We start from the raw sequence: 23,182 nt of genomic DNA, 5'->3' as shown, positions 1-23,182 counted from the left end.
ACATCTATTGTTGAGCATGTATCTATTTGTACTAGATGTAGAGATGTTGATATTAATGCTATTCATGATCACATGGCTTTAATTAAACAACAAAATGATCATATAGCATTATTAGATGCTAAAATTGCCGAGCATAACTTGGAAAATGAAAAGTTTAAATTTGCTAGAAGTATGCTCTATAATGGGAGACGCCCTGGCATCAAGGATGGCATTGGCTTCCAAAGGGGAGACAATGTCAAAATTAGTGCCCCTCCTAAAAGATTGTCCAACTTTGTTAAGGGCAAGGCTCCCATGCCTCAGGATAACGAGGGTTACATTTTATACCCTGCCAGTTATCCCGAGGACAAAATTAGGAAAATTCATTCTAGGAAGTCTCACTCTGGTTCTAACCATGCTTTTATGTATAAGAGTGAGACATCTAGCTCTAGGCAACCAACCCGTGCTAAGTTGCCTAAGAAGAAAATTCCTAATGCATCAAATGAACATGCCATTTCATTTAAAACTTTTGATGCATCTTATGTTTTGACTAACAAATCCGGCAAGGTAGTTGCCAAGTTTGTTGGGGGCAAACACAAGGAATCAAAGACTTGTGTTTGGGTACCCAAAGTTCTTGTTTCTAATGCCAAAGGACCCAAAACCGTTTGGGTACCTAAAGTCAAGAACTAAATTTGTTTTGTAGGTTTATGCATCCGGGGGCTCAGTTGGATACTCGATAGCGGGTGCACAAACCATATGACAGGGGAGAAAAGGATGTTCTCCTCCTACGAGAAAAACCAAGATCCCCAACGAGCTATCACATTCGGGGATGGAAATCAAGGTTTGGTCAAAGGTCTTGGTAAAATAGCTATATCTCCTGACCATTCTATTTCCAATGTTTTTCTTGTAGATTCATTAGACTACAATTTGCTTTCCGTATCCCAATTATGTCAAATGGGCTACAACTGTCTATTTACTGATATAGGTGTTACTGTCTTTAGAAGAAGTGATGATTCAATTGCATTTAAGGGAGTGTTAGAGGGTCAGCTATACTTGGTAGATTTTGATAGAGCTGAACTCGACACTTGCTTGATTGCAAAGACTAACTTGGGTTGGCTCTGGCACCGCCGACTAGCCCATGTGGGAATGAAGAACCTTCATAAGCTTCTAAAGGGGGAACACATTTTAGGACTAACCAATGTTCATTTTGAGAAAGACAGGATTTGTAGCGCATGCCAAGCCGGGAAGCAAGTTGGTGCCCATCATCCACACAAGAACATCATGACGACCGACGGGCTGCTTGAGCTACTCCACATGGATCTATTCGGCCCGATTGCTTACATAAGCATCGGCGGGAGTAAGTATTGTCTTGTAATAGTGGATGATTATTCTCGCTTCACTTGGGTATTCTTTTTACAGGAAAAATCTCAAACCCAAGAGACCTTAAAAGGATTCTTGAGACGGGCTCAAAATGAGTTCGGCTTAAGGATCAAGAAAATAAGAAGCGACAACGGGACGGAGTTCAAGAACTCTCAAATCGAAGGCTTTCTTGAGGAGGAGGGAATCAAGCATGAGTTCTCTTCTCCCTACACCCCACAACAAAATGGTGTAGTGGAGAGGAAGAATCGAACTCTATTGGATATGGCAAGGACCATGCTTGATGAGTACAAGACTTCGGATCGGTTTTGGGCCGAGGCAGTCAACACCGCCTGCTACGCCATCAACCGGTTATATCTTCACCGAGTCCTCAAGAAGACATCCTATGAACTCCTAACCGGTAAAAAGCCCAACATTTCATATTTTAGAGTTTTTGGTAGCAAATGCTTTATTCTTGTTAAAAGAGGTAGAAAATCCAAATTCGCTCCTAAAACTGTAGAAGGCTTTTTACTTGGTTATGACTCAAACACAAGGGCATATAGGGTCTTTAACAAGTCCACTGGACTAGTTGAAGTCTCATGTGACGTTGTGTTTGATGAGACTAACGGCTCTCAAGTAGAGCAAGTTGATCTTGATGAGATAGGTGATGAAGAAGCTCCGTGCATCGCGCTAAGGAACATGTCCATCGGGGATGTGTGTCCTAAGGAATCCGAAGAGCCTCCAAAAACACAAGATCAACCGTCCTCCTCCACGCAAGCATCTCCACCAACTCAAAATGAGGATGAGGCTCAAGTTGATGAAGGGCAAGACCAAGAAGATGAGCCACCTCAAGATGACGGCAATGATCAAGGGGGAGATGCAAATGATCAAGACAAGGAGGATGAAGAGCAAAGGCCGCCACACCCAAGAGTCCACCAAGCAATTCAACGAGATCACCCCGTCGACACCATTCTCGGCGACATTCATAAGGGGGTAACCACTAGATCTCGTGTTGCACATTTTTGTGAGCATTATTCTTTTGTTTCCTCTATTGAGCCACACAGGGTAGAGGAAGCACTTCAAGATTCGGATTGGGTGGTGGCGATGCAAGAGGAGCTCAACAACTTCACTAGGAATGAGGTATGGCATTTGGTTCCACGTCCTAACCAAAATATTGTAGGAACCAAATGGGTCTTCCGCAACAAGCAAGACGAGCATGGTGTGGTGACAAGGAACAAAGCTCGACTTGTGGCCAAGGGATACTCCCAAGTCGAAGGTTTGGATTTCGGTGAAACCTATGCACCCGTAGCTAGGCTTGAGTCAATTCGCATATTATTGGCCTATGCTACTTACCATGGCTTTAAGCTTTATCAAATGGACGTGAAAAGTGCCTTCCTCAATGGACCAACCAAGGAAGAGGTCTATGTTGAGCAACCTCCCGGCTTTGAAGATAGTGAGTATCCTAACCATGTCTATAAGCTCTCTAAGGCGCTTTATGGGCTCAAGCAAGCCCCAAGAGCATGGTATGAATGCCTTAGAGATTTCCTTATCGCTAATGGCTTCAAAGTCGGAAAAGCCGATCCTACTCTATTCACTAAAACTCTTGACAATGATTTGTTTGTATGCCAAATTTATGTTGATGATATCATATTTGGGTCTACTAACGAATCTACTTGTGAGGAATTTAGTAGGATCATGACACAGAAATTCGAGATGTCGATGATGGGGGAGTTGAAGTATTTTCTAGGGTTCCAAGTCAAACAACTCCAAGAAGGCACCTTCATCAGCCAAACAAAGTATACTCAAGACATTCTAACCAAGTTTGGGATGAAGGATGCCAAGCCCATCAAGACACCCATGGGAACTAATGGGCATCTCGACCTCGACACGGGAGGTAAGTCCGTGGATCAAAAGGTATACCGGTCGATGATAGGTTCATTACTCTATTTATGTGCATCCTGACCGGATATTATGCTTTCCGTCTGCATGTGTGCAAGATTCCAATCCGACCCTAAGGAATCCCACCTTACGGCCGTAAAACGAATCTTGAGATATTTGGCTTATACTCCTAAGTTTGGGCTTTGGTACCCTCGGGGATCCACATTTGATTTGATTGGTTATTCGGATGCCGATTGGGCGGGGTGTAAAATTAATAGGAAGAGCACATTGGGGACTTGCCAGTTCTTGGGGAGATCCTTGGTGTCTTGGGCTTCAAAGAAGCAAAATTCGGTCGCTCTTTCCACCGCCGAAGCCGAGTACATTGCCGCAGGTCATTGTTGCGCGCAACTACTTTGGATGAGGCAAACCCTGCGGGACTACGGTTACAAATTAACCAAAGTCCCTTTGCTATGTGATAATGAGAGTGCAATCAAAATGGCCGACAATCCTGTCGAGCATAGCCGCACTAAACACATAGCCATCCGGTATCATTTTCTTAGGGATCACCAACAAAAGGGGGATATCGAGATTTCTTACATTAACACTAAAGATCAATTAGCCGATATCTTTACCAAGCCTCTTGATGAACAAACTTTTACCAAACTTAGGCATGAGCTCAATATTCTTGATTCACGCAACTTCTTTTGCTAGATTGCACACATAGCTCATTTATATATTTTTGATCATATCTCTTTTATATGCTATGACTAATATGTTTTCAAGTCTATTTCAAACCAAGTCATAGGTATATTGAAAGGGAATTGGAGTCTTCCGGCGAAGACAAAGGCTTCCACTCCGTAACTCATCCGTCGCCGTCGCTCCGAGCCACTCTCCATCCTAGGGGGAGAAAGCAAAAGGACTTCGTCTTTGGTATAATCTTAACTCATTTATTTATGACCAAAGGAGAGGAAAGTACTTCGAGGGCTCTAATGATTCCGTTTTTGGCGATTCATGCCAAAGGGGGAGAAAGGTTGAGCCCAAAGCAAAAGGACCGCACCACCACCAATTTCAAAAAAAACTTAGTGTTTTCCAAGAGTATTTATCAATTGGTATCCTATTGTGTTCAAAAGAGGGAGAAAGTAGTATTTCAAAAATGATATATCAAAACCCCTCTTGAACACTAAGAGGAGGATCTCTTTTAGGGGGAGTTTTGTTTAGTCAAAGGAAAAGCATTTGAAACAGGGGGAGAAAATTTCAAATCTTGAAAATGCTTTGCAAAATCTTACTCATTTACCCTTGACTATTTGCAAAAGAACTTTGAAAAGGATTTACAAAAGAGTTTGCAAAAACAAAACATGTGGTGCAAGCGTGGTCCAAAATGTTAAAAATAATCCATGCATATCTTGTAAATATTTATATTGGCTCAATTCCAAGCAACCTTTGCACTTACATTATGCAAACTAGTTCAATTATGCATCTCTATACTTGCTTTGGTTTGTGTTGGCATCAATCACCAAAAAGGGGGAGATTGAAAGGGAATTAGGCTTACACCTAGTTCCTAAATAATTTTGGTGGTTGAATTGCCCAACACAAATTATTGGACTAACTAGTTTGCTCTAGTGTATAAGTTATACAGGTGCTAAAGGTTCACACTTAGCCAATAAAAAGACCAAGAGTTGGGTTCAACAAAAGAGCAAAGGGCCAACCGAAGGCACCTCTGGTCTGGCACACCGGACAGTCCGGTGTGCCACCGGACATGCCCGGTGCACCAGGGGACTCCAACTCGAACTCGTCACCTTCGGGAATCTCCAGAGGCACTCGCGCTATAATTCACCGGACTGTCCGGTGTACACCGGACAGTGTCCGGTGCGCCAAGGAAGAGCGGCCTCAGGAACTCGCCAGCTTCGGGAATCTCCAACGGCTAGTCCGCTATAATTCACCGGACATGTCCGGTGTGCACCGGACTGTCCGGTGCAACTCCGGAGCAACGGCTATTCGGCGCCAACGGCTACCTGCGACACAATTAATGCGCGCGCAGCGCACGCAGAAGTCAGGCACGCCCATACTGGCGCACCGGACAAGGAACAGTGCATGTCCGGTGTGCACCGGACATCCAGGCGGGCCCACATAACAGAAGCTTCAACGGTCAGAATCCAACGGCAGTGATGACGTGGCGGGGGCACCGGACATGTCCGGTGTGCACCGGACTTTCCAGTACGCCATCAAACAGACAGCCTCCCAACGGCCACTTTTGGTGGTTGGGGCTATAAATACCCCAACCACCCCACCATTCATTGCATCCAAGTTTTCCCACTTCTCAACCACTTACAAGAGCTAGGCATTCAATTCTAGACACATACAAAGAGATCAAATCCTCTCCAATTTCACACAAGGCTATTAGTGATTAGCGAGAGAGATTTGTCGTGTTCTTTTGAGCTCTTGCGCTTGGATTGCTTCTTTTCTTTCTCACTTGTTCTTGTGATCAAAACTCCATTGTAATCAAGGCAAGAGGCACCAATTGTGTGGTGGCCCTTGCGGGGAAGTTTTTGTTCCCGGCTTTGATTTGAGAAGAGAAGCTCACTCGGTCCGAGGGACCGTTTGAGAGAGGGAAGGGTTGAAAGAGACCCGGCCTTTGTGGCCTCCTCAACGGGGAGTAGGTTTGAGAGAACCGAACCTCGGTAAAACAAATCTGCGTGTCACACTCTTCATTTGCTTGCGATTTGTTTTCCACCCTCTCTCACGGACTCGGTTTTTATTTCTAACGCTAACCCGGCTTGTAGTTGTGTTTATATTTGTAAAATTTCAGTTTCGCCCTATTCACCCCCCCTCTAGGCGACTATCAGTCCCCAAGAAAAAAAACTCAAACAAGGGCAGAGATTACCAGGCCTTTTCTAACAGCCGAGTAGGCTTGCATTCAATGATTTGGAGAGAAATAGGTTAAGCACATGTTTAGATGCACTAGAGCTAATAGTTACCATATTAAAAAAATACTAAAATTAACTAGATAACAAATAGCTGGCTAACTATTAGATGATTTTAGCTAGATTGAACCAGCTAATAAATTAATGGTCTAGTGAACTAATGGGTAGTTACTAGTTAGTATAACTAATAGTTAACTTGTTTAATAGCGAGTGATGTTGTTTGGACATCTCTAGTTAAAAGTAGTTATTAATAACGTTTGGATGTCACTAGCTAATTTTAACAGTTAACTATTAGCTCTAATACATCTAAATACGACCTATATCACTAGCTCAGAGAACTAGGATAACAACAGCTTTTGTCTCATTGGGACCAAAGAAGAAGAAGAAACTGAATTAGGTTTGAATTAGTGAATGAATTTGAGATTCATTAGAGATACAGTTTTGCTAAGTCTAGTTCAACGGGCTTACGATTCTGATACACCAAAAACCGATATTTCTGAATACACCTCAAGGAAGATTCTGATTCTTCATTTATTCATTTGTAGCTTACGATCCAAATGGATTAATGGAATGATCGAGTTCAACGAGCCTGTTCTAGTTTTTGTGAGAGTAAGAAAAAAAAAGTTTTTGTGAGAGTATCAGTATATATGGCAAAAAGGGTCAGGTTATTTTGGATGTAGTTCTAGTTTGGTATTTGGGCATTCTACGTGGTATTGACATAATCGACTACTAGGTAAATACCCGTGCGTTGCAACGGGAAAAAAATAGTGCAATAATAACATATGTATAAAGCCTGGACGAGTAAAAATATGATTTAGAAAAAGGTCTAGAACAAGATGGAGCCTACTCCTGGCCACATCTCCTCATTTGGGGTGCCCAGCAACCTTTCACCCAAAGAACAAGATGGAGCATTAGACACCCACCAAGAATTCAGAATGCAAACAACGAACTAAAGCACTGGAGGCATTACTTGAAGATGTGGAGGAGCTGCTGTAACTCGGAGTCGCCAGGGAAAAGTGGCTGATTAGTAACCAACTCAGCTGCCATTTACAACCAAATTAGAAATCGTATATGTCGGTTTGAATTCTGAAGCAGTTTGCTTTGACAAGAATATGTGCTCATCGAAATGGTACCAAATATGCAGCCCACGTACCAAATGTCAACCGGCGTGTAGTGTGTGGCGCCAAGAAGAACCTCGGGCGCCCTGTACCACAGCGTCAGAATCTGCACAAACAATTCAGACTCCACTATTTAATCAGACGCAAGATGCACGGCTGATGATGAAGACCAGTGGCAGTGGGAAGCAGACCTCGTGCGTGTACTTCTTTACAGGGACGGTGATGGCACGGCTGAGTCCGAGGTCAGCGATCTTGAGCGCCATGGTCTTGCGGTCCATGAGCAGGTTGTGCGGTTTCAGATCACGGTGGAGCACCCCGCGGCCGTGAACAAAACCCACGCCCTTGCACAGCTGGAGTAGCAGCTTGAACATAGAGATACTTCAAGTACTGCTTCAGGGTAGCCATATTAACACACTAAGCGAAGAATAAGGTGACAATGAAAACCATATTTTCATATGAATGAACTGTCATTATTGGTCACACAATGCACAAAAAAACAAAAGTCCATAAACTCCCATTATAATATTTGAATTAGTTACATCTGTTTCTGATGTAATGTAGCATATTTTTTTATTGAAACAAACCTTTTTCTGATGTATCTCAGCCTCCTTTTCATCCAGAAACTGTTGAGGCACCCCACTGGCATTCTGCTGCGCACTGAGGAGAAGGCTCCACAGCTCCTTCATGAACTTCACTGTGTTCTTTTCCATGAACCCTGTCAGCTGGATCTGAATCTTCTTTCCATCCGCTTCCTGCCATTAACAAACCAAAAACATAAACACACCTCATTGCCATAAGCTACCATCTTTGATACAAGTTTGCTGTCCATACCGGGTTTCTCATTATAAATAGATACAAGTTTTTATTTATTGGACCAGTTACTGTAATGGTACAATTTATTCAATGTTGTAGGCATGGAAAACGATCAGTCTCACAGCGTAGCTAGGAGGTAACTGAGCGTGCCCTGCATCTCATGCGGTTGGCTTATGAATAACAGACATAGATATGATGTACCTGGACGATGGGGAGGACAATGTGTACCTAAACTTACAAAGCAAAGATGTTGTTTCTTCTATTTTGCTTTGTGGATGTCTTATGCAGCCCATACCTGCGAAAGAAAATCATCTGTTGCAGGACCGTGCCAAATTTTGATGAAATTGCAGATGCAGCCAGCACTAATTTCTCATGTATTGAATGCTCAATCGAATCAGGTAATTTCTCTGTATTATATCTAAACCTAAACTGTTCCTAGATTTGCAAGAACTAAGTGAACAAACCAAAAAACATCAGCCTCTGGGCACACTGTATTCTGTACAACGTAGTTGCCCAGAACTGAACTTTACACCGCGGCAACACAACAGACAGACAGAGTTGAGGCGTGGACGATGGCAATGGAGGCCTCAAAGCGTCAGTGTCCTTCAGGGTCCTCTTGCACTGCGATGAGCAACGAGTACTTGACCTTGAGGGCGACCTTGCCGCCTTCCATGCAGAGCTTGGCGCCGGTGACGACCCAGTAGCCCGGCAGGTCGTCGGGGCCCCTGCTCACCTCGGTGGTGTCGATGTGCCTGGCCATCTTCTGAACCGGGAGTGGCACCGGCGGGCCCTTGGGGAATATGGTGGAGTTGACCTCCACCTTCTCCTCCACCGCCGGCGGCGCCAGCACCAGGCCACCGGACAGCGCGGCGCTGATGCGCGCCGACAGCGACCCGGACCTGCGCGGCGCGACCAGGGCCCCGCCCCACTCGGAGCGGCGGATCTTCATGTCTGCGACGCCGGAGAAGCCGAGGCGCAGGAAGAGCACCTTCATGAACCGAGAGGATGGAATCGTCTGCCGTCCATGAATGGCAGTGGATGCTCCGAGAGAATGGCGAGAAGAGATATGGGAATTGACGGGGCGGGCGCGGTAATGGCGAGAAGAGATTGGGACCTTCCATTGACGGTGACCGAGAAAGAGTTGAACGCCCGCGGGATTTGAGGGCGCGGCGGATGCACGATTTGGGGAGAGGAGGAGGAGGAGGTGGACCTTCCATCCACGCGATTTGGTGGCGCAACCTTTCATCCGTGGGCGTTGCGGCGGATGCACGATTTGGCGCAACCTTCCAGCTGTGTTCGTCTGCGTCCTCCTTGTGCGCAACCTTCCATCCGTGTGCGCAACCTTCCATCCGCGAGGACGGCGGCGGGGAATGCGGGCGCTGGGTGGGGAATCGAGCGGGCGGAGCTGGCGCGGCGGATTTGCGGGACCGGGGGCACGGCGGATTTGCGCGCGGCAGCAGCCGATGCGCGGGGAGGCAGAACAAAGGTGCTGTGCACGCCTACACAAGAAACATATAGAGTAGTAGAGATATATTGTTACTAGTATCTGGAGACTTTGGTGTTCTGCCTATATGATAATATCTCATAGTATCATTTGTGTTTTATGCTGCGTCTGTGAGTCTGTCTGACGATCCATCTCCTGTTGTATCAGGAGGAGAACGCAATGGGCCCACCGCACATTGGTTCTTTCTGATGGTTGTAGCCTGACCAAACTGCCGGCGTGTGCCTAGTCGCGGTGTTGTTCTCGTAGATAATACTGCATATTTCCATGTCCGGCGTGTGCTCCTTGCGTCATGTAGTTATGAAGCCCGGTTGGTCGCTGCTTCGCTGGTGTAGTGGCGTAGATTACCTTGATCTCAGGGTATTCATATTTTGCATTTCACTTCATTCCGCTCGTGGCAGCTCCTTGGACGGCGCCCGCCTGTTTCTGTTCAGCGCAGGCAAGGCCACCTCACCTCTGGTGTCCTCCATTGCTTGATACCGACCCGGTTTAAGTTTATTCAGCAACTTGCTGCATTATCCAAGTATTAACGCACAGAAGGAAGATCTCCCTTTCAAATATCAACAGCTAGAACAGGTTACGCTATGCAATAAAATATTCAGAGCTACAATATTGTACTTGTGGGAAGAGAAATATGCAGTCAAACATTCAATCCCATGAAGCACCTGGAATAATTTAAAGCCAGTATTGAAACAGACTCTCAGTGGACGAAACAAATAAATGATTGCGCAAGATGGACGAAATGGTTTGGAGTTCAAATGAGTTACAGATTCAACCTTACCATCCCTTTTTATATATGAGTTACAGATTCAGCCTTACCATTTTACATATAAAAGACAGATACCAAAAAAAACAGACTACTAAAGGAAAGCATCCCACATTTTTTCTTACTTCACAGAAACTAGTTCTTCTTATTGCAGATACACAGACTGCTTGTTCTTAATTCACACAAACTGCTTGTGATTCACAGAAACAACATCTTGGTTGTTTACATCTCAGAAACAGCTGTATACACAAATTGCTTGTTCTTACTACACACAAACTGCAAGTAGCTTCACAGAAACATCTGTACGCACAGAGAAACTAAGAACTTAAGCACTAGGGGAGGCGGGAGGATGGAGAGGGGCGGCGTGCTTCCGTGGGAGCACCAAAGCAGTTCCGGCGCCGAGAACCACAACGAACTGGGCGGAGTCGTGCGAGCAGACGATGGAGGAGGGATGGGCTTCTATTGGGCGTCGCTCTTAGGCAGACAGGCAAATTGGGCGTTGGTTGCACTCTGCTTTTTTGTACAAGTAGGTTGTGAGAGATCTGACGAGGCTGGTCTTGGATTCCACATTATTATATATATAAGTATTATATTGCATAAATACAAGTATGGGTTAATGTATCCGCCGTATTGTTATTATTAGGCAGGTGCTGTACGTGTGGAGCCGTAGAGGGAAGCGAAGCGAAGCGAAGCCGTCGGTTTCGGTTGGTTCGCGACGGTGCGCTGTCGGTGCCGACGGTAGTTACGCCGACGACCGTGCCGAACTAACCAAAGCACCGTAAGTTCAACTCCGTTCATTTATTTATTACTTTTTCTTTGGGGTTTTGTTTTTTTTCTATTTTAGCACGAGACAACAACACCGAGCAGTGGCCTACAAAATCACTGCTTCAAAGTACCAAACGCGTAGCAGAGCCGTAAAAGTGGCCTACAAAATCACTGCTTCAATTCAAAGTAGTACCATCTATTTATTTACAGCAGAACAGTAAAAGGGGCATTAAATATTGTGCAAAAAAAATACTCCCTCCGTTTCTTTTTATTAGTCGCTAGATAGTACAAAATTGCACTATTCAGCGACTAATAAAAAGAAACGGAGGGAGTACTAGTGATAATTATTATCGCTTTTGGGACAGGCCGGAAGGAAGCGTAAAGGGTAGGGCGGTGGTTGGTGACAGCAGCAGGCCTCCTTCCTCCTCGCTCGCGGCGCCTCCGCCTATACCTGTTGCGGCAGGCAACAAGGCAGGCAGGCAGGCAGCAGCGGAGCGCCTTGGTGATCTACGAAGAGGATGAATTCCAGGATCTCCCTCCTCTGCGCCCTCGTCCTCGCCTCCTCCCTCCTGCACTGCGCCAGATCCGACGGTAAGCTTCTTCATCTCCCTTCTCCTGACTTGTCACACTAGGCTGGCAGCTGGCTGGGTTCCCGCGGATCTAGTGCGCCGCACTGCGTTCTCGCCTTCTGGTGATCTGGCAATGTGCACCAGCTACGTACGAATCGGGTGGACGTGGTCTCGTGGCTTGGACTGTTGCCGGGAATTGTTTTAGCAGCCGCACGAGCTCAGGCTCTTCTGTCTGCTGCTAACCACAAGTATGATTGATATCCAATGCCCAGAGTCAGCTCGGCCGTTTGCTGCAAGATCTGCACCCAGAGCAGAGGTGTCGTTGAGAATGGGAACACAGTGTATTTTTATACAGGCTTGCCTTGGCCTGTCTCTCTGTCTGTCGCACACGATTCACTCCCAAGTGCTCGATCGCGATTAATCCTCATGGCGTCTAAAGATGAAAAAAAAATCTAGCGCTGTTCTGGTAGGAGACTGACGGAATTCCCCCTTTCCAGGCAATGACGCGCAGCTCCTCAAGGGCATCAACAGCTACAGGTCCTCGCTCAAGGTCCCGGCGCTGTCCGAGAACAAGAACGCGGCGTGCCTGGCCGAGCAGCTCGCGAGGCAGTTCAAGGGGCAGGAGTGCACCAACACGACGGGCGCCAACACCGTCATCGGCACCGAGCAGCAGTTCCCGGACTACCCCAGGTACCTGGACCGCTGCCACCTCAACGCGTCGGTGACCGAGGACGGCCAGGTGATGCCGGCGTGCGTGCCGGGCCTCGCCCCCGCCGTCGTCCTCGCCAACTACACCAAGTCGCAGTACAACCGGTTCCTCAACGACAGCCAGTTCTCCGGCGCCGGGATCGCGAGCGAGGGCGACTGGGTCGTGGTCGTGCTCAGCACCAGCACGGGATCCGGCGACTACTCGCCGGCTCCGCCGGGCTCCAACTGGGCGGTCTCGGCGGCTCGGCCGTTCGGCTTCGGCCAGCTGGTCCTTTTGTTGGTGGGGTTTGTAGTTTTGCTGGTGAAGTGAGTGTTTAGTACGCATGCACCAACATCTTCGTGGCTTATGTTGTCACGTTCAGGTCTCGTTGGCTTTATTAAGCTTTTTTCACTTGAAAAGATTGATTACGAAACAAACATGTGATTTATTGTTAAAAAAAGTAAATCAATCTATCGCAATAGTTAATGGAGGTCAAAAGGACTTGTCCCTATTGTTATTTTCATACGAAATTTTCTAGATTCAGATAAATCTTAAATTACGACAATGTTTATTCATAGGTGCACTATGCATGTTCATAATGTTATTTTTAAAAATTTCTAAAATATGTTTTTTATAAGAATTTTTATTTCACCTAAGATCTTGTTCGGTTCCACTGAATCGAACCTCTCTTAGTCAATTTTGCATCCCCGTTGATCATCTCCCTAAAGGTTAGTTTGGGAGTAGAGATGACAATGGGTACCCGAAACCCGATGGGTTTTTACTCTATTAGGGTACGGGTTTGGATCAATTTTCATACTCATGGGTTTGTTAATGGGCATAAATCTATACCCAGCGGGTTTATGGGTACGGGTTTGTTCCTATAGTACCCAAACCCGTGAACCCGTGGGTTTTTTAAACCCGACCAAACCTAGTGCATATTGTCATTTTATTTTATAAACGACCAACAAAATTGTTATTCCTTATTTACTTCATATTTTTTATCAATTGGTGAATGTATCAATAGTCGGTGAGAGTGTTGCTTGATTGCTATTATAGTTTTTACTAGCGTTATATATGTGGTGGATGGATAACTTAGTGCAAGGTCACTAAATTATACAACTTATTATTTGTATTTCATTCTCTCTACTAATAATTTTTATACCAAATCATGAACTCGTTGTTCATTACATAGATTTTGGGTCATGATCTCATTAATCATTACGATACTTATTGATTATGAGAAGAACAAGTATATTTGAGATGAAACCCGCGGGTAACCCATGGGTACCCGCTAACCCGATGGGTACGGGTTTGGGCAAAATCTCAAACCCGTCATGGGTGCGGGTTTTTTAATGGGCATAGATATTTTTCACGGGTACGGGTTTGGGACGGCAAAACCCAGCGGGTTTGTACCCGTTGCCATCTCTATTTGGGAGCGAGAATACCTGAGGAGATTGAATAGACTAAAATCTTCTTCTTATTCAATATTTTTAATAAAGAATTTTAGCCACTCTAATGAGTGGCAGTTTTGTGGATTCCAAACTAGCTCTAATAGATGGTTCTAATAGATGGTTTGCGCTCAACATTTTCCCCACCAACAAACCGTTGGCCCTCGGCTTCTCACTCTTCAAAACTCAGAACCTTTCCAGTGCGCAATACGGAAGAAAGGAAAACATGAGATACTCCCACAGATTTATCACAAATTATGGTCCAAACAATAAGCTCACATGTTTATATGCAAGTAAGATACAATAAAATATATGTGGCGAGCGACATCATGCGTTGGACATTAATTACATTCTCCACAGATAGGAGAAAACCCCAACTGAAAAAACGAGTCTGTTTATACACATCAGCATACGTCTCCTGTGATCTAACAGCCCTGTGCTCCAAAAACCTGACAAAAACTTAGATCCAACGAAGCACACAGGGTCTGTCAAAAATCCGGAGGAAAAAAGGCACTTCCGCATCGTCAAGGTCGCCTTTCCAAACTTCAGCATGGTCCAAACGACGGTAGGAAACTAAAGATCATATACTGGTGTAACACCAGTGAAAAACAATACAGTGAAAGCAAACGTGCCAGATTTTCGTTTGCCAAACTCTCCCTTCAGATCCTTCTTTTGGTGAGGATGATCTTAGGGTTTGGAAGATGAAGGTGGCTGCTATCAACTGTTGTGTCCATTTCTTTAGACAAACTTGGATGAGGTTGTACCTGAGAGATCGAGTTCCAAATAACATCAGAAGTTTAAAAAGTTAAAACACAGATCATACTGAAAAGGTGCATCTAACCTCATAGCTGCGGAGCAGACTGGCAATCAACATCGATATTGCCAGAACCACAAACTTCTGCCCAACACATGCTCGACTTCCAGAACCAAATGGAAGAAATGATTCGGCCTTGGTACACTCACTGGAAATATTTAACCTAGTTGATCCTTTAGGTGCTCCTAATATTTCTGCAGTAAGGAAACAAAGCAAGAGATTAATCACCAAGAATCTTGCAAAAAGGCAAGAGAATGGTAAAGGCCTAACAAATGTGTGACTAATGAAACGATGGAAGATAGACAGTCTTCAAAATGGTGTTACAAATGGCCTGCTGCTTATATATTCAATAATACCTTTTCATGCCATAAATGAAATTTCTACCAACAGAGTGAAGTGTAAAAAGAATTGGGAGTGAGAACAGACCTCCAAGATCAATGTCCCTTTTAAGGAACCGATGAGGATTAAACTGGTCGGCATCATCACCCCAAACAGAAGCATCCATTTGCACGAGATGCAGAGGAACTACTAATATTGATCGCGCTGGCACAGTGACACCTGAGCCAAGAGTCAAATCTGCACTTAAGGAAAATGAAATCCAAAGTGAGTCAGAATGGAAAACATATGGCAATTAAAACAGGCCTACAGGTGACATTCGGGTTTCTCTAGCAGCTAGATGTACAGAGTACAGACCAATCAAAATCAAACTTCAAACATCATGAATTCATGATATCGACACACACAAAATCAGGATTGGCGAAGGCATTCAAAAGGTCTAGGAAACATGCATACCATGTTTCAAAGAACATCGCTGCAGAAGAGGTCCAGCAGGCAAAAGGCGAGCAGATTCACATACAGTAGCAAGTAGAACTTGCATCCTAAGCAGATCATCAACCTCCACTTTAGATGATTTATTGCAGACTGAAACAATCTCCTCATGTAGCTACAAAATAGAGTAGCATGAGTGGAGAGATGTAACGCACACACACTAAATATGGGTGGATAATAGTGGAAACCTTTCTTTGCAGTCAATGGAACACAAAGTGGGATTCTTTCTTATTTAAATAATTAACATGTAAAAAAATCCACGAGAGTGTAGTCATTTGAATAAGAAAACACCAAAAACCATTCATTATTTTTAGCATCACAAGGAAGCAGCTTAAATAGTTTGCAACAGAGAAAATAAAGGAGCCAACACATACCTGATCTTGCAATTCAGGAAACAAGACAAGCCTTGTCAAAATGTTACCAATCAAGTTAGCAGAAGTGGAAATACCATGCAACATCAAACCCATGATGTTTCCACATGTTTCCTCTTCTAAATTAAGTGGTCCTTTAGCAGCCCCATGGAGGCAATGACTTCGCATCATGTTGTCTAAAACACTTCTATGTGGATCTGTCCCCTCACTTTTCTGACAAGATCTCTGATCAAAATGGTGAAGCGAACTATTTTGGTATCTTGATTTTCTGATGACGCTCTCTGTTAATATCTTCAGCTTAGCACATAGGGTCTGATACCTCCTATAGCTAGGCCTCCAAAATGGAGGAATTGTGTAAGAAGCCCAGAAGCAACCATCTTTAGCGACCAACATAAGAAGTTCCTCATACGCAGCAGCATCAGACCAATCGAAGAAGGCATCACCCAGAAGAGTTGCACTGATAATATTAAATGCCATGTGCTGGGAGAAAGATCTAGTGTCCATAAAATCCTTGGACATAATAGAGTCGATTCTATTCAGGACAGCATCAATAATTTTGAATGAGCTTTGACCAGTACCAACTGTAAGTCTTTCATTCAAGAATATTTTCAGAGAATCTCTTGTCCTTTTCACCTAAAATTGCAGACCAAAAGGATTACAACAAGTCAAAAAGGTCAAAGTAGCAACTGAACATGCCCTCTGCTAATAAATCAGTGATAATGCATCAACACAGACTAGAAACAAGCGAAATGTAATACTGTATAGCACACATGGATTTTGTTACATGGTCGCGCATACCTTCTGGAACGAGGACACAAACAAGGCAAGTCTTCCACAAGCTAAATTATATGTCCTCCCAGTCAATGGTAACTTATCTTTAGCCTTTGACAGCACCTCTTTAACTAGAGTAGGATCTACGACTGATACAAGTAGCTGGGAGGGTCCCACCCACAGGCGAACAACTGGGCCATATCTCCCATGCAATTTTGATAGAAAACCTGCAAAATGAAGTAGTTCAAAGAGAAAGGATATCAGAATCAATCAATGTGATGTATACTGTTAAAGAACCCATCATTGTCATAATAAGGCCATGTTTGAATGCGCTAGAGCTAATAGTTATCCCTCCGGTGTACTATTAGTTGTCGTTTTGGACAAAGTTTGAATCAAACTTATAAAGTTTTGACTACAAATAAATGTTTTATTATTTAATATTGAAACCTAATGTTTATATATACTGATTTGTCTTAAAAAGTACTTTTATAGAAGTATAAATGTATTAAGAGTTTATTTGTGTTTTAACAAAACAATATTGGTCAAAGTTTTATTTTGGAGACCGTGTCGCTGTCCTAAACGCCGGAGGGAGTAGCTGCTAAAGTTAGTTGAAGGCATCCAAACAGTCTAGCTAATAGTTCAACTATTAGCTACTTTTAGCAAATTAGCTAATAGTTAGCTAGCTAATTCCACTATCATTTTTTTAGCCAACTAACTATTAGCTCTAGGTCATTCAAACACACCCTAAGGCTAAAATGTCAAACAATGTATTTCCATCATTACAGTAAAGACCCACAAAGTAGTAGATCGTTATTTCACGATAGTAATCTGCTAGCAATACAGAATATTTGATGGAACAAAATAAGCTAAAACTTTAATGGCATGGGCTCTAAAGTGGTCAAGTGGGCCATCGTATACCCATGCTCAAGAACAACACTACCAATGCTAGATCACGTGGGACCGAATATTATTCATCAACAAAATAATGCAGGAACCTATGTCTACCCATTTATGGCTGGTAGTATTTAAAACACAGCACCCTCAATGTTAGGCCTACTTGCCTAGTAAGTTCTACACACACAAAAATGCACATTCTCAGGAAAACTAGAATATAGGTCCATATAACTTATAAGACATACAGTTGACAAAAATCAAATCCAGCAGTGATGAGAAAGATTTGTCAATAATAAGAATTTTAAAAGTAACTTGATTTCCTCTTCTGCTTGTTTCCCCTGAATCATAGGAGGGAGACCAAAAGGAGGAAGATGATGAGACATACTACAACTAGATCATGACAAGAACAGAAAACCTAATAAATTGACAAAATCTGAATTGGCCCCTCAGAAGTAGAACTGGTCCAGACACTATGAACCTAAAGTATAAACTTGCATTAAAGATATAAATAATTTGATCAAAATTCAAACAGCGAGACAAGGTCAATCACAGATCATCAGCGAACCTGCAGAAATAAATCGTGATATAAGGTAGCTGTGAGACGACCAGTGCAGTTGCTGCGTGGACAAAGCATCAAAGCTCAGTGAAGCAATTTTGCTAAGTGTTGCGCCAATTGTACAGATCACATATCATATTATCAGTAGCAGCCAAACAAAAAAAACGAACATGGATCACTAGCGCATAGGCCCCCACCTGAAATGGTCTAATCCCACCCAGATCAGGCTATACTAAAGCGAAATTCCACATAAATCAATCAATCAAATCAAAATATGAAATCCCAAACAGACCAGCGCTAAAGTAGCTGGCTAGTGCCCAACATCTGACGCAGGAAGGAGCTACACAAATCTGGAATCGAATGTCTCCATCCAATCACATCCAGTTCCCAATCGAACAGTAACCAAGTGGCACATAGGCACCGAGTAAGTCAAACATGCTGCACAGAAAATTTTTACCGGGTGCAGAGGTCGCACCCGCGTCAAATCTCAATCCCATAGCAACCACCGAACTAACTGAACCCAACCAACTGAACCGAATACTGTTAACATGAACAGGAGGTAAGGAGCGGGCACCAACCGGAGATGTCGCCGCCGTTGCGCAAGACGGAGGCGAGCCCGGGGTCGGCGATTAGCGCGCGGGGCCCCGGGATGCGGGAGCCGAGCGCCCAGAGGCGGAGAAGCGCGGCGACGCGGAGGAGCAGGAGCCAGGTGACGGCGAGGAGGCCCGCCCACAGCAGCGCGTTGGTCCCGCGCCGCGCGTAGTCCCGGAGGAAGGCGCGGCCGCCGCCGACGCAGGCCGGCCAGGCGGCGGGTCCGGCGGTGATGAGCGCGCCCAGCAGGGTGAACGGCACGCCCGTGGCGTTGCAGGAGGACGGGGATGCCATATACCGCTAGGGAGGGGTGGAAGGTGCAGCTGGCGGAGCTGCGAGGCACGCAGCGATAGGAAGAGGAGGAGCTCGAGCTCTCCCGGGAAGAAGAGGGGCGGAAGACTAGACGGCACATTCGCCTACGGCTCCTCTAGAAGAAAAAAAAAAGGATCTAGGCTATCGTCTTCTGTTTTGGTCCTCCTGTAATTGAGGAATTCATAAGCAGGTCCTTAACAAAAGTTTTTAATGTTTGTAAAACATTTTTTAGAGAAAAAGAAGAGCTTTTCTTAATCTCGTGGGCTTGCCAATTTTTTGTATATTGTTGGTGAAACTCCACTGTTTCAGAAAATTATCTTCACCTGAACAAGTGATACAATACAAACTCTGAACACCACGGAGCGCGGCACAAACCACCACTGCGCTTTTTTTCCCTCCAAGCGAAAACGACAGGCACCGCACTAGGCGGCTAGGCCGATGTGCACTGTCGGTCAGATCATCAGATGAGGCAACGTATCCACGCTCGCGAGGTGCCGGCGACGGATTTGGCGCCGGAGACCGGAGCGCCTGCTTCACGCTGTCCAATCGCTTGGCGCAGCGAAAAGAACACAGGATCGCGCGCTGCGGCCTGCGGCTGGTCAGCTGGTGGCACCGAACTTGGAAGCATTCTCGTGTGGTCGCCTACTTGTGTGCGGTGTCTTGCGACTACATTTGTGCTGTGCCTAATAGGCCGGCCCAAAGCACACAATTTTTGGCACGGCCCATATCTGGCACGGCCCAACCTAATTGTGGGACTGGGCCGGCACGGCCCATATTGTGGGTCGTGCCTGGGCCTCATGTCAAGCCCACGGGCCGGTCTGGCATGGCCCATTTAACTAAGGCCCACCGATGCCCACTAAATATAGACTCAGTATTTAACTAAGGTTCGTCAAAGCTCACATGACTAGCATAACTTGGAGAATCTAGAGCTTCAATAAGCCATCGAGAACCAATACCTAGATATGGATAGTGAATAGTGATGATCATTGTATATGTATTCTGTATGGATGTATAGTACTCAATTAAACACTAAACAGAGAACTAAATATTATTTATGAGCTAGTTGTTTTTTTCTTTCTGACCAAAGGTTTATATGCATCCACAAAACATCTTAGTTTTATTTTGGTCATATATATATATATATATATATATATATATATATTACTTTTTGTTGATGTATTACTGTTGTATGTATATGGGCCGGTCTGGCATATTAAGGTATTTTGGGCTATTTGGGCCGGCCTGGCACACATAACTAATTGTGGACCGTGCCGTGGGTCGATGACTGGGCACACGTGCTGGCACGGCACGACCCATAATTAGATATGTGCTTTTGTGGGCCGTGCCTTTGTGGGCCGTGCTTTTGTGGGCCTGTGCCGTGTCGGGCCAGGCCGGCCCACATGTACATGTATACTTGCGACCCTCGCCTGCCGTTTCTTTATGGCCTTTTTCTTATTTTTGTTGCGTTGACTCTCGGTGGGATGAGTGGCAGTTGCCCGCATCCGCCAACCCAACCTCCAGCGCAGGTCAACTGCTGGGCCGTGGGCCCGTGTGGCTCGAGCTCGGGCGGGCTCCTCGCGTTGCCGAATTGACGTGGCGGTAAAGGTAAAGGCAGCGCCGGTTTTCCTTTCGGGCAGATTGTTATTCCTCTGGTTCCAGGGTTCATACGCTCACTCTCAGGGCTTGTTCGGTTATTTTCAATCCATATGGATTGGAGGGGATTGATACGGATTAAGAGGGATTTTGACTTACTAGAGATTAAAACCCTCTCAATCCATATGGATTGGGGTGAAAACCGAACAAGCCCTCAAGGAGTCTTAGCGCCCATTTAGTTCATTTAGTCGAGTTACTAAAGTTTAGTTTGAAAATTAAATCCTATTTGGTTCTATATACTAAAAGTATATTTAAAACAAATTAAATGAATCATAAGAGGACCAAAATATCTCATAAACATTCTTCCACCATTAGTGCAACTGAAATAAAGGAGTGACAAAAGTGGAATTTATATGGTTTGGTCCTTTTTAGTCACCCATTGAGGGACTAGAGACTAAAACAGTTTTATCTCTATTTTAGTCCCACCGTTTGGCAACTTATGGAAAAAATAGGACTAAAATAGAAAAACTAATATTTAGTCATTCAAACTAAACGGAGTCTTAAGTTGAGGCCCTATATATTATTTTAGAAATTGATTTTATTTATTTAGGAGTGATATAAAACTTTGTTCTCCAACAGTAAAGCCTCAAATATGGTATTTTGTAACTAAAAGAGAGATTATCTCTATTTTAGTTCATAAGTTTAGCAATTTAAGGACTAAAATGAATCAAAATGAAGAGACTAAATTAGTCCCTAAAAACCAAACACCACTTAAAGGAGTTGTTAAAGTTTAACGCTCTACTTCTGTTTTGGATAGTCATGCTAAACGAGGGGTAGGGAGTGTTAATGGATCAGGGACCACTTTTTTTAACACCAAAAGAGAAAGCTCATTTGCTAATAGATGCTAAACTTTTGCATTGTCTTTCAATATGTATATATGTTTAGTTTCATATATGCTAAACTTTAGTAATAATAGTCGCTAAACTTTAGCATTATGGAAATAAAAACAGAGCTTCAGTCTATCTTCAGCAATTATACTATCTCATCCTTTATTCTAAAATTCACCAATGCAAATTCTCTATTTTATACTATCTGTTTCGGACAGCCTCAACTCTCCGATCTGACATTAGCTAATGCATCTGGCGTGCAATACATTTGGTCTTTACTTGAAGGTTTTATTTTATAATATTTAGTTCTATTAGATATTTATTTTAGGTGATGTGTTTATATTGATTTAAAATATTTATAATACAATACAGTATTGGTTAAAGAGGCTTGAACTATTTGGTTTTAAAAAACACATGACCTTCTGAAAGTTGGCTAGAGGGGGGTGAATAGGCAAGCAGAAAATTTTTCAACAAAAACTAGAAACGAACTGGGTAAAACCGGTTCAGCCGGTGCAAAACTGGCTTAACCAATTTGCACGAGCTCAACTAAATAATGAGATATAAAACTGAATTGATCTCGAAATTCACCTAGTTAACTTTGGAAATGAAATGTTCTAGATGATCCATATGGTTCAAAGTAGTAGTGAAAGTCGCCTAGAGGGGGGTGGATAGGCGAAACCTGAAAATTAAAACTTTATCCCCTAACTAGATCCCTTGATTAGTGGTTAGAACAAGATATATAATTATCGGAGTATAAAAACTAAGTCCTTGCTTGTAAAGAGTATTGCTTTCAAATAATGCGGAATTGATAAATCAATACTACTAATAAGTCTATGAGAATAAAGCAAGAGGGCTTAAGCAAGAAGAGCAATTACACAAGTTTTCTCTTGCAATGAGTTGCTTCACTAAATGAGGATATAACTTAAAGCAACACCAAATAGAATTAGCAAAGAGTAATGCAAGAGAAACTTAGAAAGGGAAAGAACAAACAAATCACAAGCAATAAGCACACGAGACACGGGTGATTTGTTTTACCGAGGTTCGGCCCTCGAAGGCCTAGTCCCCGTTGAGGAGTCCACTTAAGGACGGGTCTTTTTCAACCCTTTCCCTCTCTCCACCGATCACACAAGGATCGGCGAGCTCTTCTTCTTTTCAAGGATCACTCTCGATCCCACAAGGACCACCACACTCTTTGGTGTCTCTTGCTAGCTTTTACAAGCCTCCAAAACTTTGGAGGAAGTTCGATGGGAGTCAATACTCCACGCGCAAATGAACACAAAGATGTAGCACACACTATCTCTCAATGAATCTCACAAGGCACTAGTGCTAAACTCAAATGAGTAGCTCTCTTTTGCTTGCTCTCTCTTTTGTGGCACTTGTGTTGGTTGTAGTGGTCTAAATCTTGTGTATAGGATGGATCAATGAATATATGTGGTTGGGAGGGCTTGAGTATGTCAACTAGATGACTTGGAATGTTGCTTGGGCTCCCCCTGCCTTGAAGTGGCCGGTTGGGGTGGTATTTATAACCCTCAACCATCCATATAGCCGTTGGGGCGCATCTGCCAGAAATTGCACTGGCGGATGGTCCGCGGCTAGGGCCCGGACGGTCCGCGACCCTCCAACGGTCGATTCTGACATCTTCAACGGATACTTCTGACAGATCAACGGTTGGATCAACGGCTATCTGCCTCGGTGACACCACGCGGACGGTCCGTCCTTGGTCCCGGACGGTCCGCGCTAGCTCTATAATTCCTTTTGCTCAACTT

At 44.2% G+C, this 23,182-nt stretch overlaps 3 protein-coding genes across 5 annotated transcripts; 1 reads left to right on the top strand and 2 right to left on the bottom strand.

Annotated features, from left to right (window-relative positions):
• Positions 1-6,896: 6,896 nt before the first annotated feature.
• LOC103647897 (cyclin-dependent kinase B2-1) lies at positions 6,897-8,535 on the bottom strand. Of its 3 annotated transcripts, XR_002267403.3 has the most exons (6): positions 8,291-8,535; positions 7,834-8,001; positions 7,441-7,636; positions 7,285-7,355; positions 7,102-7,171; positions 6,897-7,015 (listed from the first exon to the last, which is right to left on the bottom strand). XR_002267403.3 is itself a non-coding variant. In XM_020548635.1 (4 exons), the coding sequence occupies exons 2-4, from the start codon at positions 7,618-7,620 to the stop codon at positions 7,168-7,170; spliced, it is 255 nt and encodes an 84-aa protein (XP_020404224.1). In that variant the 5' UTR covers positions 7,621-7,636; positions 7,834-8,281; the 3' UTR covers positions 6,897-7,167. The 3 variants fall into 3 exon arrangements, 1 of the variants encoding a protein (XP_020404224.1); XR_002267402.1 differs by lacking the exon at positions 8,291-8,535 and having other exon boundaries at positions 7,834-8,281; XM_020548635.1 differs by lacking the exon at positions 8,291-8,535 and having other exon boundaries at positions 6,897-7,171; positions 7,834-8,281.
• A 2,901-nt stretch (positions 8,536-11,436) lies between these two features.
• LOC100283550 (uncharacterized) lies at positions 11,437-12,860 on the top strand. The gene is made up of 2 exons (NM_001156450.2): positions 11,437-11,685; positions 12,161-12,860. The coding sequence occupies exons 1-2, from the start codon at positions 11,613-11,615 to the stop codon at positions 12,679-12,681; spliced, it is 594 nt and encodes a 197-aa protein (NP_001149922.2). The 5' UTR covers positions 11,437-11,612; the 3' UTR covers positions 12,682-12,860.
• A 1,173-nt stretch (positions 12,861-14,033) lies between these two features.
• Positions 14,034-19,089, bottom strand: LOC100286850 (uncharacterized). The gene is made up of 7 exons (NM_001159621.2): positions 18,612-19,089; positions 16,611-16,810; positions 15,816-16,445; positions 15,406-15,556; positions 15,040-15,189; positions 14,641-14,807; positions 14,034-14,563 (listed from the first exon to the last, which is right to left on the bottom strand). The coding sequence occupies exons 1-7, from the start codon at positions 18,916-18,918 to the stop codon at positions 14,459-14,461; spliced, it is 1,710 nt and encodes a 569-aa protein (NP_001153093.2). The 5' UTR covers positions 18,919-19,089; the 3' UTR covers positions 14,034-14,458.
• Between the last annotated feature and the right edge of the window lie 4,093 nt (positions 19,090-23,182).

The sequence above is a fragment of the Zea mays genome, chromosome 2 (assembly GCF_902167145.1).
Source record: "Zea mays cultivar B73 chromosome 2, Zm-B73-REFERENCE-NAM-5.0, whole genome shotgun sequence".
Lineage (NCBI taxonomy): Eukaryota > Viridiplantae > Streptophyta > Magnoliopsida > Poales > Poaceae > Zea > Zea mays.
This window is presented reverse-complemented; position numbering and strand designations above follow the sequence as displayed.